Here is a 17,807-nt window from a genome sequence, read left to right as displayed (position 1 = left end):
ATTTGTTAAAATATATCTTCATAGAAACTTATTTACATATGTTCATTTGTCAATATATAAACAAATGTATTATATACATCAACAAAGAAACTCTTTCTTTTCTTTTTAAACCTAACCTAACTTAACGATGTATCTCCTTTATTTAAAATTTCAGTTCCATTAACAATGAAGAAACAAATTAACAAACACAACTTCTATTATATAAATTTTAATTTTCAGTTCATTCAAAATAACGCGAAAACTAAACTTGTTTAATATTATAGAGCTGAATAATATTTTAATAAAAATTTTTGTCTATCGTTTTAAATAATTGCAATTTAATATATTGCTGTGTAATATTCCTGCTATCACTCGCAAAATAAAAAGTCAATTGTTCCGACGCGCAAAATTAAATTCTTTCATAACGGAGCGTGGAATAAAATACGAATAAAGTGTAGGTGACGTTTAATTGTTACAGCGCGTGGCAGTTCGATTTTCCATTTCTCTCTCGATGTTTGCAAAATCATTTAAACGATTCTGTTTCTGTATAACTGACAACGAAAATTACGTTTTCATACGTGCTAGATTTTTAAATAATAAAATTTCATTTCAATATTCTGTATTGGAAATGCAAATAATTTGATGTTCAGTATTGAAAATGTAATTTAATATTCCTTCTTAAAATGAATTAATTTAATATTGCTTCTCAAAATGAATTGATTTAGTACACTGTATTATTAAACAATGAATTTAATGTTTCTTATTAAGAAAAATTAATTTAATGTTCCCTATTTAAAAAAATTATTTTAATTTTCAATTAAAAAAAATTAATTTAATGTTTCCTATTTAGAAAAATTATTTTAATTTTCCATTTAAAAAAAATTAATTTAATGTTTCCTATTGAAAAGAATTAATTTAATATTCTTTATTTAACAAAATTATTTTAATTTCCCAATAAAGAAAATAATTTAATATTCCTTATCAAAATAAAAGTTAATTTAATATTTCCTACTTAAAACAACTATTTTAATTCCCCAATAAAAAAAGTAATTCAATATTCCCTATCAAAATAAAAATTAATTTAATATTCCTATTTAAAAAAATTATTTTAATTTCCCATTAAAAAAAATAATTCAATATCCCCTATCAAACAAAAAATTAATTTAATATTCCTTATTAAAAAAATTAATTTAATAATCTCTATTGAAAAATATAATTTAATATTCCCCAGTAAAATTAATTTAATATCCCCTAGGAAAACAAAATAATTTAAAATCCACCACTAAAGAATAAAATTAATATTCCCTATTTAAAAAAAGTAATAATTTAACATTTCCCATTAAGAGTAATGAAATTAAATTTCTTTAGTTCATAAATTAAAAAAGCATACCACAATTCACTCGCATGAAATGAAACTGTAGGTACAGAAAATAAAACAAGCAAAATTACCACGAGAAGATAAAAGTTGCTAAAAATTTTGCATATAATAGATTAAGAGTAAATCATGAGAGACTCGCATAGGCGTAAAGTCGCTTCCGGTTTCGTTGACGAAAACCGTGATCGCGATGGATTAAACGACGATAACGAGCGACTTGGGGAAAGGATAAATTGGTATCGCACAAATTAGACGTCCCTTTTCGTTGCTGGCTGCGCGAAATAATTACAAGAAGCTGGCTCGAGCGAAAGGGCCATTAGCTCGGCCGCGTCTGGTCTCCTTTGTGCACCTTTATAACGCTCTCGCTAAATATTATATACACCGGTGGTAAATAAGGGCTGTTCTTGTTGAAATCAGTTCGAGCGTCGCCGCTGGAACGGCTATTAACAACGAATCTCGAGGACGCAGAAAATATCTCGGTAATTGCCGGCGAATTAGCGGGCCTCTATTCGAAACCATTATGCTACATGGTCGAAGAAAAAGAATCGTCGAGAAAAGTGTAATATACAGAGGGATAACGAGGTCTGTTTGCTGTTTTACAAACAATTTATTATTTAGAAATTACTCTTTCTGGGTTGAAACTATTCCATTCAAAATGGATATTCAGGAATTGTCAGTTTTATTTTTTAGATATTCTTTATTCTAAAAATAACGACTACTGTATACATAATAATTTGTATCATCTTCTGTTGACCAAGTAATTATAATTATAATTTATTTTTTGGAATATTGACTGCAGAATACTTTGCACAATTGTTGCATATTGTTATAGCATATAAGTAGGATGATTTCATGCTTTGAATGATTTGGTAACAAATGACAGATTGTTGAAATACAAATATTTATTCGAGTTTTATTTCCAGAAGACCTCCGGAATAAGGATACATGGTACCGAGTTTCAAAAATGATTAAAAAGATGTTTCATAAATAAATGATCATAGTGAATTTGTGTCCCGTAATAACAGAAGCTTAAATACTATTCGATTCCCTTAACGTTGATTAATCTTATATCGATAACTTGACCCAGATAGCTGTGGTCAGATACAAAAATCTCAAACGTATTTGAAATGGTCCCTTTCTCAGGAAACGACCATCTTGTCTCCTCGCAAAGAACGCTTCCACGAAGAAATTTTGCAGATTCGATAAAATGAAAATCCTGGAACGTGGAAGTTGGAAGAGGAAAGAATCGTCTGCAATATCACAGGCTTTGTCGTCGTGTTTTTCTGTCGTCGACGAGGATTTCGTCCTGTCAGCGCAATCGAATCTTCTTCATCATGTTCAGAACGCTGGATCCGGGCAGTGGGCAGGTGGGATAGAAATTATGGCATCCCTGACCTTCCAGACCGGATATCAGTTGACCCATATGAGCTGCGAAGTGGTACCTCGAGGGCACTTCCGCCATTGTGTTCAAACTTGTGTCCCTGAAACATTTTTATCAATATCGATTAGTCTCTTTACCCACATTAGTATTATTTTAACCTTAGAATCAATTATTAATATTATTTTTACCTTAGAATCAATAACTAATATTATTCTAACCTTAGAATTAATAATTAATATTATTTAAACCTAACAATCAATAATTAATATTATTTTAACTTTAGACTCAACAACTAATATTATTCTAATCTTATTATTCTAATAATCTTACCTAACCTAACCTTGTTATTCTAATAACCTTACCTAATCCAACCTTATTATTCTAATAACCTTACCTAGCCTAACCCTATTATTCTAATAACCTTACCTAACCTAACCCTATTATTCTAATAACCTTACCTAACCTAACCTTATTATTCTAATAACCTTACCTAACCTAACCTTATTATTCTAATAACCTAACCTAATCTTATTATTCTAATAACCCCACCTAGCCTAACCTTATTATTCTAATAACCTTACCTAACCTAAGCTTATTATTCTAATAACCTTACCTAGCCTAACCTTATTATTCTAATAACCTTACCTAACCTAACCTTATTATTCTAATAACCTAACCTAATCTTATTATTCTAATAACCTAACCTAACCTTATTATTCTAATAACCTTACCTAACCTAACCTTATTATTCTAATAACTTTACCTAACCTAACCTCATTATTCTAACCTTAATGTAAAAATCGCTAAATAATTGACTTCTATTGACAAAATACATTAGCAGAAAATTGTTTGACAATTAAATATTATATTTCATACGATGAGAAAGTACAAAATAAGCGAATTGATCGAATATAATCGCTAAACGAATAAACAGCTCTCGTTTCGCGGGATGAAATATGTGTTTGTTTTTAATCATGTTTGAAATGCATTTTGTAGAAAGAGATAAACAAATGGTTCTGCTATATCATTTAATTAATTGCAAGCCGAAACGTTGATTTCAGCTGCCAATTAATCAAATTACGCGGTATCACGTGTTAATCAAATTATGTAGTAGTAATCAAACTCGCATTGAAATCAGAGGCTTTAAAAGTGCGTGGACAAATATATTTGCTTACAAGGTTATTAATTATTATTGATTGACAATATTATATATTGTGTGGTTATTCAATATTTAATATTTGGTTAGTGATTTATAATTTTCAGATGGAGACTTTGATTGTCACATATTCTGTAGAATTTATAACTTTGACAATTTTTATTTGTAATTTTTCTGAAAATTTTTGTTTCAACAATTCGTAAATACTGACGATTTATTTTGTGCAGTTACACTGGTACATAGATTTACTTTAGTTCACAAATTTTTAAATAGTTTCAAGTCCATAAATTTATAAATAGTTGCAAGTTTAAAAATTTATAAATAGTTGCAAGTTTATAAATGTATGAATAATTTCAAATTTATAAATTTACAAATAATTTGAAGTTCGTAAATTCCATAAATAATTTCAAGTTTATAAATTTATAAATAATTTCAAGTTTACATTGGTTATTTCATAACCATCTAATCTCGTACAAAATCGCAGTTCCATACACAACTGCAAATAACAAAATTCACAAATAGCTGTACATTCATGAACTTAAAAATAGATAAAAATCTAAAGAAAACGTAAAACAGAAATTGCAAGAATAATAATACAAAATAAATGTCAGTTTTTTAAACACCTTTCGCAATGACTATAAAGTGGTTTCGAAACGTACGAAAAGAATCGACGCCAATGGGTGGCACGAAATCAACTCTACTTTCCCAACGTTTGACCATGATAAACTGGTCGGGAGTACGACATATAAGAACAGGCACAAGGCAAGTCGCCTTTTACTTTCGATATCGACGGCAGCCGGTAAACACGAGACACGGAATCCGGTTACGCTCGACAAAACCCACTGAAAATTACACGCTCGCCTTTCTCTACTGCAACATGTATCTCCACGTCCGCAATAACCACGGAAAAATCGAAACTTCCTTCCGGTTACTACTCCTTCACACTTTCAGCTATTTCGACTTTCTTTGCTTTTCTACTTTCCTGATACTTTGACTACATGTGAACTTATTTGACTGCATAGTGATTTGACTCTGCACTTATTTGACTGCATACTGATTTGACTCTGCACTTATTTGACTGTAGACTTAAATATTTTTCGTTTTACGATAAACATATTAGATCATATTTTCCAGTAAATATAAATACCTGCAAAGGAATTAAATTGCTTCATTTTACGATAAATATATAAAACTGCTGTAAAAACATCAAGTAGCTTCATTTTACAATAAATGTATTAAGTGACTGCAAGGGCATCAAGTAGCTTCATTTTATAGTAAATACGTTAAATATATTAAATACATATAATTGCATAAAATACATTAAAAGTATTCAATTATATTACTAGCAATTTTATATCAGATAATCTAGCAAACACTTAGCTATTTGATTAGCAAAGAATTTTTGTTTTAACGAGATGGAACCTGAAGTAGATCAAACAATTTAGACCTAGGCTCTTTATAGTTCATCTACAGCGATTCCTCCATTTTGCTGTCGCTCCTCGTTGAGGTTATGTTTGCATAATGCCAAAATCACAGAAGGTAATAATGGCAAAAATTGTTTTCACTACTATGTTATCCAAAACGTTATTTCAAAACCATGTTATCCATTAAAAAAAAAATTCAAAAATACGAAAATGTCATATGAATAAATGAAAAATATTGCTCTACATTTCTGACTCATCTGACCCATCACGTGAGAATATTTTAAACACGTTTATGCATTAGATAATATGCACATAAAAATTGGAAAGAACATTATATGGATCGTTAAAACTCAGCACGCCATGAAGATATCGGTACGATATGAAGATAGAAGAGATGATTGAACCTGGCAAAGTTGCGAAGAGTATAGAAAAAATTGACGATCAGCAATATCCGTGGCCACAGATTCTATAAAGGAAGGCACCGCGGCAGCGGAAATAAAGGATCCTTCGGGAAGATGGTAGGCAACAGGAAGAAGGACGCGTCGTAAGAAGCAGTTTCGTCACGCATGGCTCCCGAGGAAGACGTCGTCGTTTCAGCCGCAAAAGGGAACTCTTCCCTGTTTGGTCGTTTACGATCGTCTATGCGCCTCGGGCTCTCGCTCTTCAAGGCGGTATAACGAGCAAACGCAAAACGGCTTCTTAGCTTTTCCATCTTGATCGGTTTAACCCACAGCGATCCGCGATCTAATAAAAATCGGGCTTACTCGAAGCCGGGAGCGGCGTTTACGCACGCATAAAAGTAAATATAAAGCTCGAATCCTTCCGGGACATTAACCGTGACGATCCATCGTGACATCATTGCTCGTTGTTTGCCTCCTTTCCCCCTTTTTTCGGCTCGGACTATTTTAGCTTTGTTTTATCTTTGGGGTTCGGTGGATTCTTCGTCTGATTGGTAGATTGGTAGTAGATAATTGATTTTGCTAATACGAGATGAAGGATATTGTGGATATAATGGTAGGCCTCTTTCATAAAATTATTCAACTGACTCTTTACTCTTATCTGCCTTTAGTTATGTTTTACTGACTGTTTTTATTTAGACAGATAATATGTTAATCTGAAACGATATCATATTTCTTAATATTCTAGTATTTTGATATTCAGTAACTTTAACTTTAAAATTCTTAAATTTTAATTTTCTAATTGCAAATTTCTAAATTTGACCATTTATAAATTTAACTATTTTTAAATATGATAATTTATAAATGTAAAAATTTAAACATTTGTTGTTTATTAATTCCTCCATCACTGACTAAATTATTTATGTAAATGCATCATATGATGTTTTATGTGAAATTTGTTAATAGCATTCCTTAAAATATTTGCCCACCCAAAACAACTAAAAATGCAATTAAATTATTTTCTTACCTTGCACATATTTTTTCTATTTGAAAAAAATATTCTTCTACAATTCTACAATGCATCATATGTTTTATGTGAAATTTGTTAATAGCATTCCTTAAAATATTTGTTCCCCCAAAACAACTAAAAATGCAATAAATTATTTTCTTACGTTGCACACATTTTTCTATTTGAAAGAAATACACTTCCACAATCCTACAATTTTTCAAATAATTTGACTAATATGAAATGAAATAACATGACTGAGAAAATTCCCTAAAAAATCTGTTACCGAGTAATATAAATCTTTAATGGAAGAATAATTTTAATAACAGTGTTTATGTGTTATTAAATTCCACTCGGCGGTCTGAAACAGCGAGTTTTTGATGGACCAATTAATCCGTTAATGAATTGCGCAAAAGAGAAAGAAATTGACGAGGAACAGGTCGTTTAATTGCTGTCAATTAAACGGCACACGGTCAGAACGAAATTCACCTTTTCAACCGGAAAAGAGGTAGAGTCGAGTATAATTTCGCGAAATGAACGGAAGCTCTGCGGCCAGGAAGCCGCGTATTAATCGTTAAAGTAGATCTGTCGTTTTAAATCATTTATGTACCATAAAACCGAAGCCGAAGAGAAAATTTGTCGGGGAAATTCTCATATGCGTACGATTATATCATAATTAATTACCGCATCTTTGTACGGCTATCAACAATAGCAGCACAATCTCTGTAAATCAAACAAATATCAGCGTACATTATAATAGTAAGCGATTTTCGCAGAAATTCTCTTCGTATCCGAAATTCAATCCCAATATTAAATTTCTGCATCAATGGAAATTTAATCGTAAATTTGAATCAGCCATTGTGGAGAATTTTCTGAAATAGGATCGTATTTTCGATTATGGAAATTGCAGAATCTAGAATTAGATGTGAACTATACCTAAATATTAGTTGACTTCGGTGATCTTCTATAGTCAAATCTGAATCATCCATTGTGGAGAATTTTTTTGAAATAAAATTGCAATTTCAATCATGGAAATTGCAGAATCTAAAATTATATATGAATTGTATCTAAATAATAGTTGACTTTGACGATCTTCTATAGTCAACTCTAAATCACTCATAGTAGAGAATTTTCTAAAATAAGATCATAATTTTAATCATGAAAATTTCAGAATCTAAAATTAGATATCAATTATATTTAAATAATAGTTGACTTCGACGACCTTCTACAGTCAAATCTGAAGGTCTACAAGTGAATTCAAGAATATAAAAACGTGAAGTTCAAGCTTCGGGCGCCGTAGAAAGTCGGAAGATTGTGTAACTCGTGAAAAGGAAAGTGGCGGATTGTTATGGCGGCGCATGTTCCGGTTTCGGAGTGGCTGCTTACGTAAGAACCGAAAAACTTTCACGCTGTACTTCGACCTTTCGCTCGTACAAGTCATTCTTTATTCGCCGAAAATATTGGATAAACTCGAAATTTCCGGTAGCCTTAACCGGTCGGGACTGCACTTTCTTCCTTATTGAAATATGTAAAGGAATTTCGAAAGTTTTCGCGCGTCTGGGCAAAGAGACATTTGCAACTGGAAATTGTTTAAAATACAAACTGTTATGTGACGGAGTTTGGTTGACTTCGCATTATGTGATGGGTGCAAGTACATAAGATGGCGGACGGGAATTTTCTGTACACAATTTTTCTCAGAGTTTCTCATGTGGATGTAATTAGCTTAGGATATGTTTAACATTGTTTTTTATTGAAGTAGTATTTTTTTATCAATTAAGTTTAACTTCTTTAAATTGGTTTATAGGGATATACTGTGTTTGAACTAAATATCTACATAATTGCAAAAGACTACTCGTATGAGTAAATATAAAAAAAAATATGTATACATATATATGTAACATGCAAATAATTTATGTTATAGAAGAATAACATGATGCACAATACATTACAACTTGAAATAATACGTCATATATTAGACATAATGATATAAGAACGGACATGATATGAAACATATAAGGAAGTGATACATGATCTACATTAAAAGAATTAATGTAATACAACTAATAAAAATATAATAAAAATTATACCTCATACATTAGACTTAATATGTGATACAAAAACAGGTATGTAACACATAACCTACAAACGAATATATCATTTTATGTGTTACAAAACCTACATTAAAAAAATAAATATAATACATAATACACTAAAAAATGACATATAGTCTTACAGAATACATAAAGAGACTTAAAAAAAATTGTATCCGAACTTCGATAAAAAAATATCATTTCCAGTAGCGTCCATTAAGCAAAATGGCGCGAAACGATTTCGATTCAATTAACTCGCAACGAAAGAGAACGAGGCGTGAAAAAATGCGAATGAGGCACAGATACGCGTAGCAGAGATTTCAGCGTGCGGCAAACAGACCGATTCGAGCGTGGCATCGAACCAAGTCAATATTTGGCCGGTCGAACATAACTTCGCTTTTAATCAACGAACAAAATGGCCGGGGAGATGCGCGCGCTCATAGCCGGGTATTATCCAAATAATGCAACGGCGAGGCAACGTTTCGTTTCGCCTTTTGATCGTAAACGAAAATTGCGAGATACCGCGATCGCGCCATTCAATTCAGGCCGGGCGTCGCGACGCTTCGTTTCTGCGACGCGTGAACGCGTAACGCGTGCAATCGACGTTTCGCGCGGTGATCGACGGGAAAATTGCGAAACACGCGCCGCTTAGCGCCATCCAATTTTCGATGAGGCGCGATTCGACGCGCGACGCCGAAAGTCTGCTCGCTCGATATCGACGCCCGGCATCCGGATCTGTTTAGGGAGATATCGAACGGACGTTATACGGGATGGGACGTTTGTTTGTCCGGGTCAGGCGCTTGTTATTCCGCGCGGAATCGCGCTACGATCGATGCCTAGCTCTGGCCGGAAGCGAGGATCGAACAGCTTCCGGCCAGCGTTCCACGGCTGTAATCTGGAGATTGAAAGGTAATCCGACGAGCTACCGTTTAATTCTCGATCGATGGGAGGGCTGGATGGATTGATGGACGCTGCTCTTTTCTCGTATCGAGTACGGTGTTTGAAATATTTATTGAATTTTACACTCCGTTTTTGGGACCCGGATTTGGGATTTCGGCGGCTTGGGAATTTCAATATGTAGAGTTTTGCGATTTTGCGAGTTTGGAATATGGGAAGCTTGGGGTTTACGTGCTTGGAATATCTGAAACTTGGGATTTTGCGAGTTTGGTATATTTAAAGTTTGTTATTTTGCGAGCTTGGAATATTTGAAGTTTGGGATTTAAGAGTTTGGAATATCTGAAATTTGGAATTCTGTGAGTTTAAGACTATGGGAGATTTGAATACTTGAAGTTTGGGATTAGGAAACTATAGAACTCTGAAACTTCGTGGCTTCAAAAGTTTGGGAGTTTGAAGGTCTGAGAGTTTGAGAGTTTAAGAGTTTGAGAATCTGAGAGTCTAATAGTTTGAAAAAGTCTGAACAATTTGAACGAAGTATATAACTTCAAAATCTTGAGACCTTGGAAACATTCCGCTTTAATATGTCATTCATTATATCAATATGCAGCCAACTAATAAAAACAAGCAACCTCAGCACTCATACATTACTCCATGAACCAAAAACAAAATTAAAATGCAGAGTAAATATTATATATTTGCTCCGCGCATTTGAGGTTATTTCTCCACAACGCATCAAGATATCCCAACAAAAATTCGATTAAGGAATAGCTCCCATCAGTCCAACGACTATTACACAACTATTTCCTACATCATCACGATGACCTTTCGAAAAGCAACTCATGAGCGATTACGTGCGGCTGGTTCGTCTAGGAATGACAAACGAAAGTGGAAAGTGAAAGTGGCGGTCTAGAAGTCGAGCAATGAAAGTGGATGCGAGTAGCCGTAAAATTTCTACGTTAAGCTACAAAATCACTAAATCATCCTCGACTTCAGAAGGCATTGATGGTTACGCTCGTAAACGTTTCTATGGTGTAATTGCTATTTCCTCGCCACGGTCTATTTCGTCTCTTTCACCGAATAAAACTTGGTAATTGCAGTTTTTGCTGAAACTAATCTTCCTAAGGATCTTTGGTCGACTATAAACTTTGGACGAATAGATTTTATATTATTTTGTATTAAGTTTAATGTGGATGGGTGCATTTGTGTTATGTGATAGATTTAGTTTCAAATTTTAGCTTTGAACAAGTATGGGAATACAGAAGTGCAGGGATCTAGAGATAGTAATTTTGAAATGGAGGAATATGTTTGATAGTACAATACAGATATTCACACACTTTGTTGGGCTTTCTATATCTTTTAATTTCTATATCGCGAATTTCTAAATTTTCAAGCTTTTATAAAGCTTTTCAAGCTTTTCAAGCTTTCATGTTCCCAAATTTCCATATCCCAAATTTCCACATCCTCAAATTTCTAAATTTCCAAATTCCACATCTCTAAATTTCCATATCCCAAATTTCTAAATTTCCAAATTTCCACGTCCCCAAATTTCCATATCCCAAACTTCCACATCTCCATATTTGAATGCCCCCAAAGTTCTAAATTTCCAAATTCCACATCCTCAAATTTCCATATCCCAATCTTCCACATCCCCAAATTTCTAAATTTTCAAATTTCAATGTCCCCAAATTTCTAAATTTCCAAATTTCCACGTCCCCAAATTTCCATATCCCAAACTTCCACATCTCCATATTTGAATGCCCTCAAATTTCTAAATTTCCAAATTCCACATCCCCAAATTTCCATATCCCAATCTTCCACATCCCCAAATTTCTAGATTTCCAAATTTCAATGTCCCCAAATTTCTAAATTTCCAAATTTCCATATCGCAATCTTCCTCATCCCCAAATTTCTAAATTTCCATATTCGATATCCCCAAACTTCCACATCCCCAAATTTCCAGTATGCCCAAATTCCCATATAACAAATTTCTAAATTTGCAAATTTCCACATCTCCAAATTTCCATATCCTAATTTTCAATGCACCACTACAAAAATTATCCCTAAATCTACTACCTACAAAATTACAAAAAATCTACCATATGAAAGATTCCTCTATTCCAATCAACATATCAATAATCCATCTAAATACCCCAGTTCTATTCACTCATACTAGAAATATGCAACCACAAAAGTGCAACTTATTTACCTGATCAAGTTCAACAAGGACCGTTCCATCTCACTAAGCTGATCCTGATGAACGGACGAGGTCAGTTCGCAAATCAGCTTCGGCAAGCAAGCAGTCTTTATCGTGGTCATCATCCTAGCACGTCTTGAGATACCTGAAAAGTAATCGTGAATCTTCGATTTTATGTTGCGTGACACGAAGTTACATTGTAACATTAATTTAATTAAGGCTTTAATAGGCTGTCGATGGGATCGTTTATTTTAATTGCGCAAAGAAAATTATAGCCCGAAACAATCTGATTTACTTAATTACACGATTCATCTTCAGCCGACCGTGTGTGAATTTCTTCTGCCTTATTTTGTATTCGTTGATAATGGGATTCTGAACTTTGTTGCTAATTAATTGCTATAGTTTTAGATTATTGTGGATTTGCGTGGTGATGTTGTGGATATAGTTAGAGACTCAGGGAGATATTTTTGGAGATCAAAGTTATGGAATTTATGAAATTTTTGGATTTTTGAATGAGTGGTTTTTCGGATTTTTAAGGTTTTAAGTTTTTGTTTTGAGGTTTGTGAAATTTCAAGGTTTTGTATCTATATATATCTGTGGTTTCAAGTTTCTATGTACCCGAAGTTCTACATCTTCGAGTTTCTATATCCACAAAGTTGTACGTCTTGAAACTTCTGCATTCCCAAATTTCAATGTCCCCAAATTTCCATACCCCAAATTTCTACAGGTCCAAACTACTACATCCCCCAATTTCTATATCCCAAATTTCTAAATTTCCAAATTTCCACATCTTCAAATTTCCATATCCCAAATTTCTAAATTTCCAAACTTCCACATCCCCAAATTTCCACGTCCCTAAATTTCTAAATTTTCAAACTTCCATATCGCCAAATTTCCATATCCCAAATTTCTAAATTTTCAACCATCTACATTCCCCAATTTCTATATCCCAAATTTCCACGTTCTCAGTTTTCCACATCTTCAAATTCCTAACTCTTCAAATCCCTACACTCAAATTTCATCCTCCCCACATAAATTTCCAAATCATCAAATTCCAAAAATTTGCAACATTCCAAAATTACTATTTCCCCAACCAGAAAGTTTCGAAATCCATAAATCTTCAAACTTTCAAATTAGCAACTTTCTCCGCCTCTAAATAAGAACATTTGAACACATATCTCCAAGAATCTTCAATGCAACATTGCCGCACAAATCTCCCAGAACACTTGATCTACTTCCGAATGAGTCTCAATCTCTAAAATATGAAAAAACGTATTTCGCAAGAGATAAGATAATCGCAGCTAAGACTATGCAATATTAAATTTATGTCCGTCCGGTGAAACCTGGTTGCTAATCTGAAAATACGACTACAGCAACAATCAGCGTGCACATGTAAAATACGTGGCATCTAAAAGATTAGGTCGATCCACATTTTTGAAACTCATTTACTAAATATTTTCTGAGATCTAATCGATCTAGGTTATGTTGTACTAGGATCATTATTATCATATAATTGGAGCGAAACACGTTGATTCAGTGGGCCTTGGGCTATTGGTAGGTGTCAAATATTTGATGGTCAAGATTGCGGCAATCGGCAGTTCGGTAATTGCATAATGGCAGTGTTTACGAGCGCTGCATAAATTTGCCTTTGCAAAACGGGTACTGATGTCAATTCACGAGTTGGCGCATGAACCCAGGTGTTTAGTAGAGCTACGGCTGTGATTGGTCAGAATAGAAAAATGGACTCGCACGTATTTTAGACGATATATAGGCTCGGATATATGATTAGATGGATATATTAGCTTGAGTGGTCACACAATGAGGCCAGAAATAATGACAGTCAACAAATGTCTCAAGAGAGATAGTGTGAATTTCATGATGAACTTGTTATTGTCATTATGTAACCAAATGCCAAAATGTAACTGAAAATCTTCACGGTGGGGAGCTTTTACTTTGCATCGCAAGCCAACTCGTGGGTTGATACCTCTTGCTTTACATTCGTTATTCTATTATGTCAACACGGTTCTTTACTCGTAACCTTTACGTTTACTTCCGATCATGGAGGCCGTAATACTACTGCGTCATGGAGGAAACAAACATCGTTTAGGTGGAGTAGTCTAAAGTTCCATTTAAGTACATCGGACGTTAAGAGTAATATACTAGTAAACACGATTTCCTCGAGTTAATTATAATACAATTATACGTTTATTTGCAATGTAAAAGCACTCTGAAATGAGGAAGTTTTGCAAACCCATTAGCTGATTTTCTTAAACTGATCGTACACCTCCGATATTATAATGAAACAGTTACATAAATCTTGTTAATTACTTTAATCTTGATAATTTAGTTAAACTTAACAATAGTTTACATGAAACTTAAATATAATTTTATCGCAGATGCAAATATATTCGCAAAGCTCATCTACATACGACCATTCGTCGAATAAATATAGCGTCGTCGTTTATTCAACGGATTAAGTAATACTTGTTTTGAAATCTGTGCCAGTTTCGGTTGCATACGTTTCTGCGATTTCCGTCAAACATAATTGTTTGACACACACGGAATTCGTGCGTCACATTCTTAATTCTTCACGTAAACGACAGTAAAAAGGCGATTTTACGACAGTAGTAAATGATGGAATCGTTAACGATCGATCGGTAAATCACAGTTAATCAAAGCCATCATGTAATCGTTTCGTAATATTCCGTGATCGATATAATCCGAGTTGTTTTTCTTACCGTTCTCTTTCTCGTCGTTCTTCTTCAAGGATATCCTCTCGTCAGAGTGTGGAGCTGCAGGACCCTTGATCTGCGTGACGTTTTGTTCCCCGGTCTTGCCGAAAATCGTGCTGACCAGGTAGCTGTAGTCACCGGCGAATATCAGGAACATCCCTAGGAATATCACTAGGCGAACGGTGCTCGTGTCCATGACCATGGTGTCCTTGGAACTTGATTGTGATCGATGATCCTCGATTCACTGCGACCTCCTGGCCGATTTAGGGACAACTGATCCTTTTCAACTTTCGTCCTCGACCACACTGCTATACCTACTACACGATGCGTGGCTGAGCCAAGGTCAACGGAAGTGCCGTGTCATGGTCAAATAACGTCAAATGATTTCGACTTAATCCATTAACACGTTCGCTAACAGTGACCTGATAACCGGATTTGGAAGATGATCGCTAATGTTTTTTGAAAAGATCTTCAGAACATAAACATCAGTGATGTATTTTCTTTTTATATGTTGATGAGTAATATTTTTTGCATTGTATTAATAAGTAATGTGTTTTTTGTACTGACAATGCTTTTTATTATATTGACAAGTTATATGTTTTTTGTTTATTACACTGACATGTTATAAATTTTTTATATGTTACACTGTCATGTTATAAGTTTTTTATGTATTATCCTGACAAGTTATATGTTTTTTATGTATAACTGAAATTATACTGATAGGTAATATGTTTCTTATGCGTTGTGTTGATAAGTAATACGTTGTTTATGCATTATAGCGATAACTAAATATATTTTTGTATACATTATATTGATACGTAATACGTTTTTTTATGTAATATATTGATAAGTAATATGTTGGAACCCAAATTTAATTCTGCTGTTTCAGATTCTTCAAAATTCTTTTTCTGTTTAATGAATTTCTATCGCGAGATGTGTTTTGTTATCTTTTTTAAATAACACAAGTGGATTTATATTATGGAGTTAGTCTGACTCTGTAGTAATTTGTTAACTAATAGATGCATTTAATTTTTGCTTGAAGTTTGTACTGGCTCCATAAATCCCATTTTTATTGATCAAGAATTACAATGTTAGTTTATCATGTGGCTGCTTGGTGCTATTTTTTAAAATTAATATCTTTACAAATATATTAAATATAAACCTTGTTAATTTTTACTATAAAGTTGTCTCAAAAGTTTCTTCATTTTGTCAGTGAGTGAAACATGTACATATTTTATATTATAATATTTTAATAATTTGTGTTTTATATTATATTGCCAGAATATATGAATTGTGTATAATTCATTATGTTCCAACATTTTTTTTCATATCTCTAAAAGCCGCCATCTTACCAAAAGTGGTTTGTTGCAAAAATACTCCTTCAAGTGTATTTTCATGACACGTATCAAGTAACAATATTATTCTATAACAAAAGAGGTTCGAATTACATGCTTGTAACATGAACCTCTAAATCTGGTAGCGAACGTGTTAATACTGAAATTTGTATACACAATATTTTTTGGTCCAATCGCAGATTTCTCTGTAAACTATAATAAATAATACTAAATACTACTATAATAAGTATTGTCCAAGAACGTCAGTTGTTTGGTGAATATCGCAATGCCGGTCCAAGTTAGTCTGGTGAGAGTCTGTTGAACTTTAGAAGGTAAAGAATAGTGCTGCTGAAGTAAATCATGCAGCTTTGTAGTTTGCCGGGGTCGTAATAACTTCAGAAGGTTTAGGAAGGGCGTGAGAAACTGTTGCAGCAATTCTTTGGGTGTGTGGTACTCTCAGAAACATGTACAAATAATTTTATACCACACATTGTGCATTTAAAATATTAAAAAATATAATTAAACAAAATTTTAACAGTCTTTTGAAGCTGACTAATAACAAAGAAATATAAATTCTAATTTTTTCTACAAGAAAAGAAATTAAATTCTACATAAAATTAAATGTAATCTACAAGACGTAATCTATAAGAAATACATTGTATTTCAACTGCTGCAAAGTTAATTAAATCTCTACTCATCCAAATGTGACTATGACTTGAATGTCTATCGCAATCGATAAATCCATCAATTTACGAGGAACCAAAGGCACCGTTAATTGCCATAACTCCCAGCCTCGATCCTAGTCAAAGGATTTCACAAAGACACTAAAGGTTACGTAACAGTCATCGTGTAACGTCCCAATTTTCAAGGAGCAAATGCGTTAAGACAATACATACTAGTGAGAAGCATCGACGATACACGATGTAGCTGGCAAAGTGCGTTGACTTTCAACCAGAAGAGACGTTACAGCGGAACTTTCGCTCTCTGTTCACTTCTACTTTCTTCAATCCGCTTCTGTTACCCCACGTTCCGAAAAACTCTGATCAATTTTTGAATATATTCTTTATAAAACATAGAAAACACAAGCCTCTTCCACTATTTCTGATTCACGCACCTTCTATTTTATTTCACTTTTTAAAATTTGATCACTGACACCGGCACAACGGAAGAGTAAAAAATTACAGGAACTGTTGCACGATCGGGTGGGAGTTTATCGGACACTTTTTTTGTAGGGTTTCGTTATGATTCTTTTAAAAAAATTGGATTCGATCGATCGAAATATTGCGGCAGACGGAGGAATTGAACAACGCTGCCGCGGTCTACCGACGTCGCGGAATGACTGTGAATGATTCGAAACCACGGCGGCGAAGCTAACGAGTTGTCAGTGAAAGTTGGACAGTCGCCCGCAACTCGCTGCGATTCGATCGCTCGATCTTGTGGTGTGCCTTGTTTGTTCACCGGCCGCTCGAGAACCGGTGCGCGGGAAAAAAATCCGCGTGGAAAAGGCTCTTTTGTCGCGAGAAACTGTATCTAGTTTGGAAAGCAACTAATTTATCGCAAAACCGATTAGGCCACGAATATTTGTATGAAATACAAGACACGCGAACATGTCGCATAAAGATAAAGATGTGATATATAAAATTTACAGCAAAGAAGTTGACACATATATGACGCTTTCGATTTTCACATGTGAAGTCGTAAATTTCTGCGATTTAAAGTGGACCGGTTTATGACAGTAATATATAACTTAAAAAAATAATATTTTATAGATGACGTGCATATCGTTTTAATATTTTACGAAAAGTTAATATTTATTTCACAAAAATATGAAAGCTGAACAT

General features: G+C 33.6%; 1 protein-coding gene across 3 annotated transcripts; it reads right to left on the bottom strand.

The window, feature by feature from the left end:
- Positions 1-2,238: 2,238 nt before the first annotated feature.
- geko lies at positions 2,239-17,342 on the bottom strand. 3 transcript variants are annotated; one of them, XM_012279783.2, is made up of 4 exons: positions 16,863-17,342; positions 14,639-14,964; positions 11,913-12,045; positions 2,239-2,835 (listed from the first exon to the last, which is right to left on the bottom strand). In XM_012279783.2, exons 2-4 carry the CDS (start codon positions 14,832-14,834, stop codon positions 2,664-2,666), a joined length of 501 nt encoding a protein of 166 aa, XP_012135173.1. In that variant the 5' UTR covers positions 14,835-14,964; positions 16,863-17,342; the 3' UTR covers positions 2,239-2,663. The 3 variants fall into 3 exon arrangements, with proteins under 3 accessions (XP_012135173.1, XP_012135172.1, XP_003700862.1); XM_012279782.2 differs by having other exon boundaries at positions 14,639-14,949; positions 16,863-17,341; XM_003700814.3 differs by having other exon boundaries at positions 14,639-14,946; positions 16,863-17,341.
- Between the last annotated feature and the right edge of the window lie 465 nt (positions 17,343-17,807).

The sequence above is a fragment of the Megachile rotundata genome, chromosome 12 (assembly GCF_050947335.1).
Source record: "Megachile rotundata isolate GNS110a chromosome 12, iyMegRotu1, whole genome shotgun sequence".
NCBI classification, from domain to species: Eukaryota; Metazoa; Arthropoda; class Insecta; order Hymenoptera; family Megachilidae; genus Megachile; species Megachile rotundata.
The sequence above is the reverse complement of the archived record's forward strand: the minus strand, read 5'-3'. Positions and strand labels throughout refer to the sequence as shown.

What these genes read in the sequence shown, in the direction of transcription:
- geko (XM_012279783.2), bottom strand. Translation starts at nt 14,834, where the DNA reads ATGGTCATGGACACGAGCACCGTTCGCCTAGTGATATTCCTAGGGATG. An exon ending in GAACGACGAGAAAGAGAACG is followed by an intron (nt 12,046 to 14,638) that starts GTAAGAAAAACA and finishes ATTACTTTTCAG; the next exon opens with GTATCTCAAGACGTGCTAGG. An exon ending in TCCTTGTTGAACTTGATCAG is followed by an intron (nt 2,836 to 11,912) that starts GTAAATAAGTTG and finishes AAAATGTTTCAG; the next exon opens with GGACACAAGTTTGAACACAA.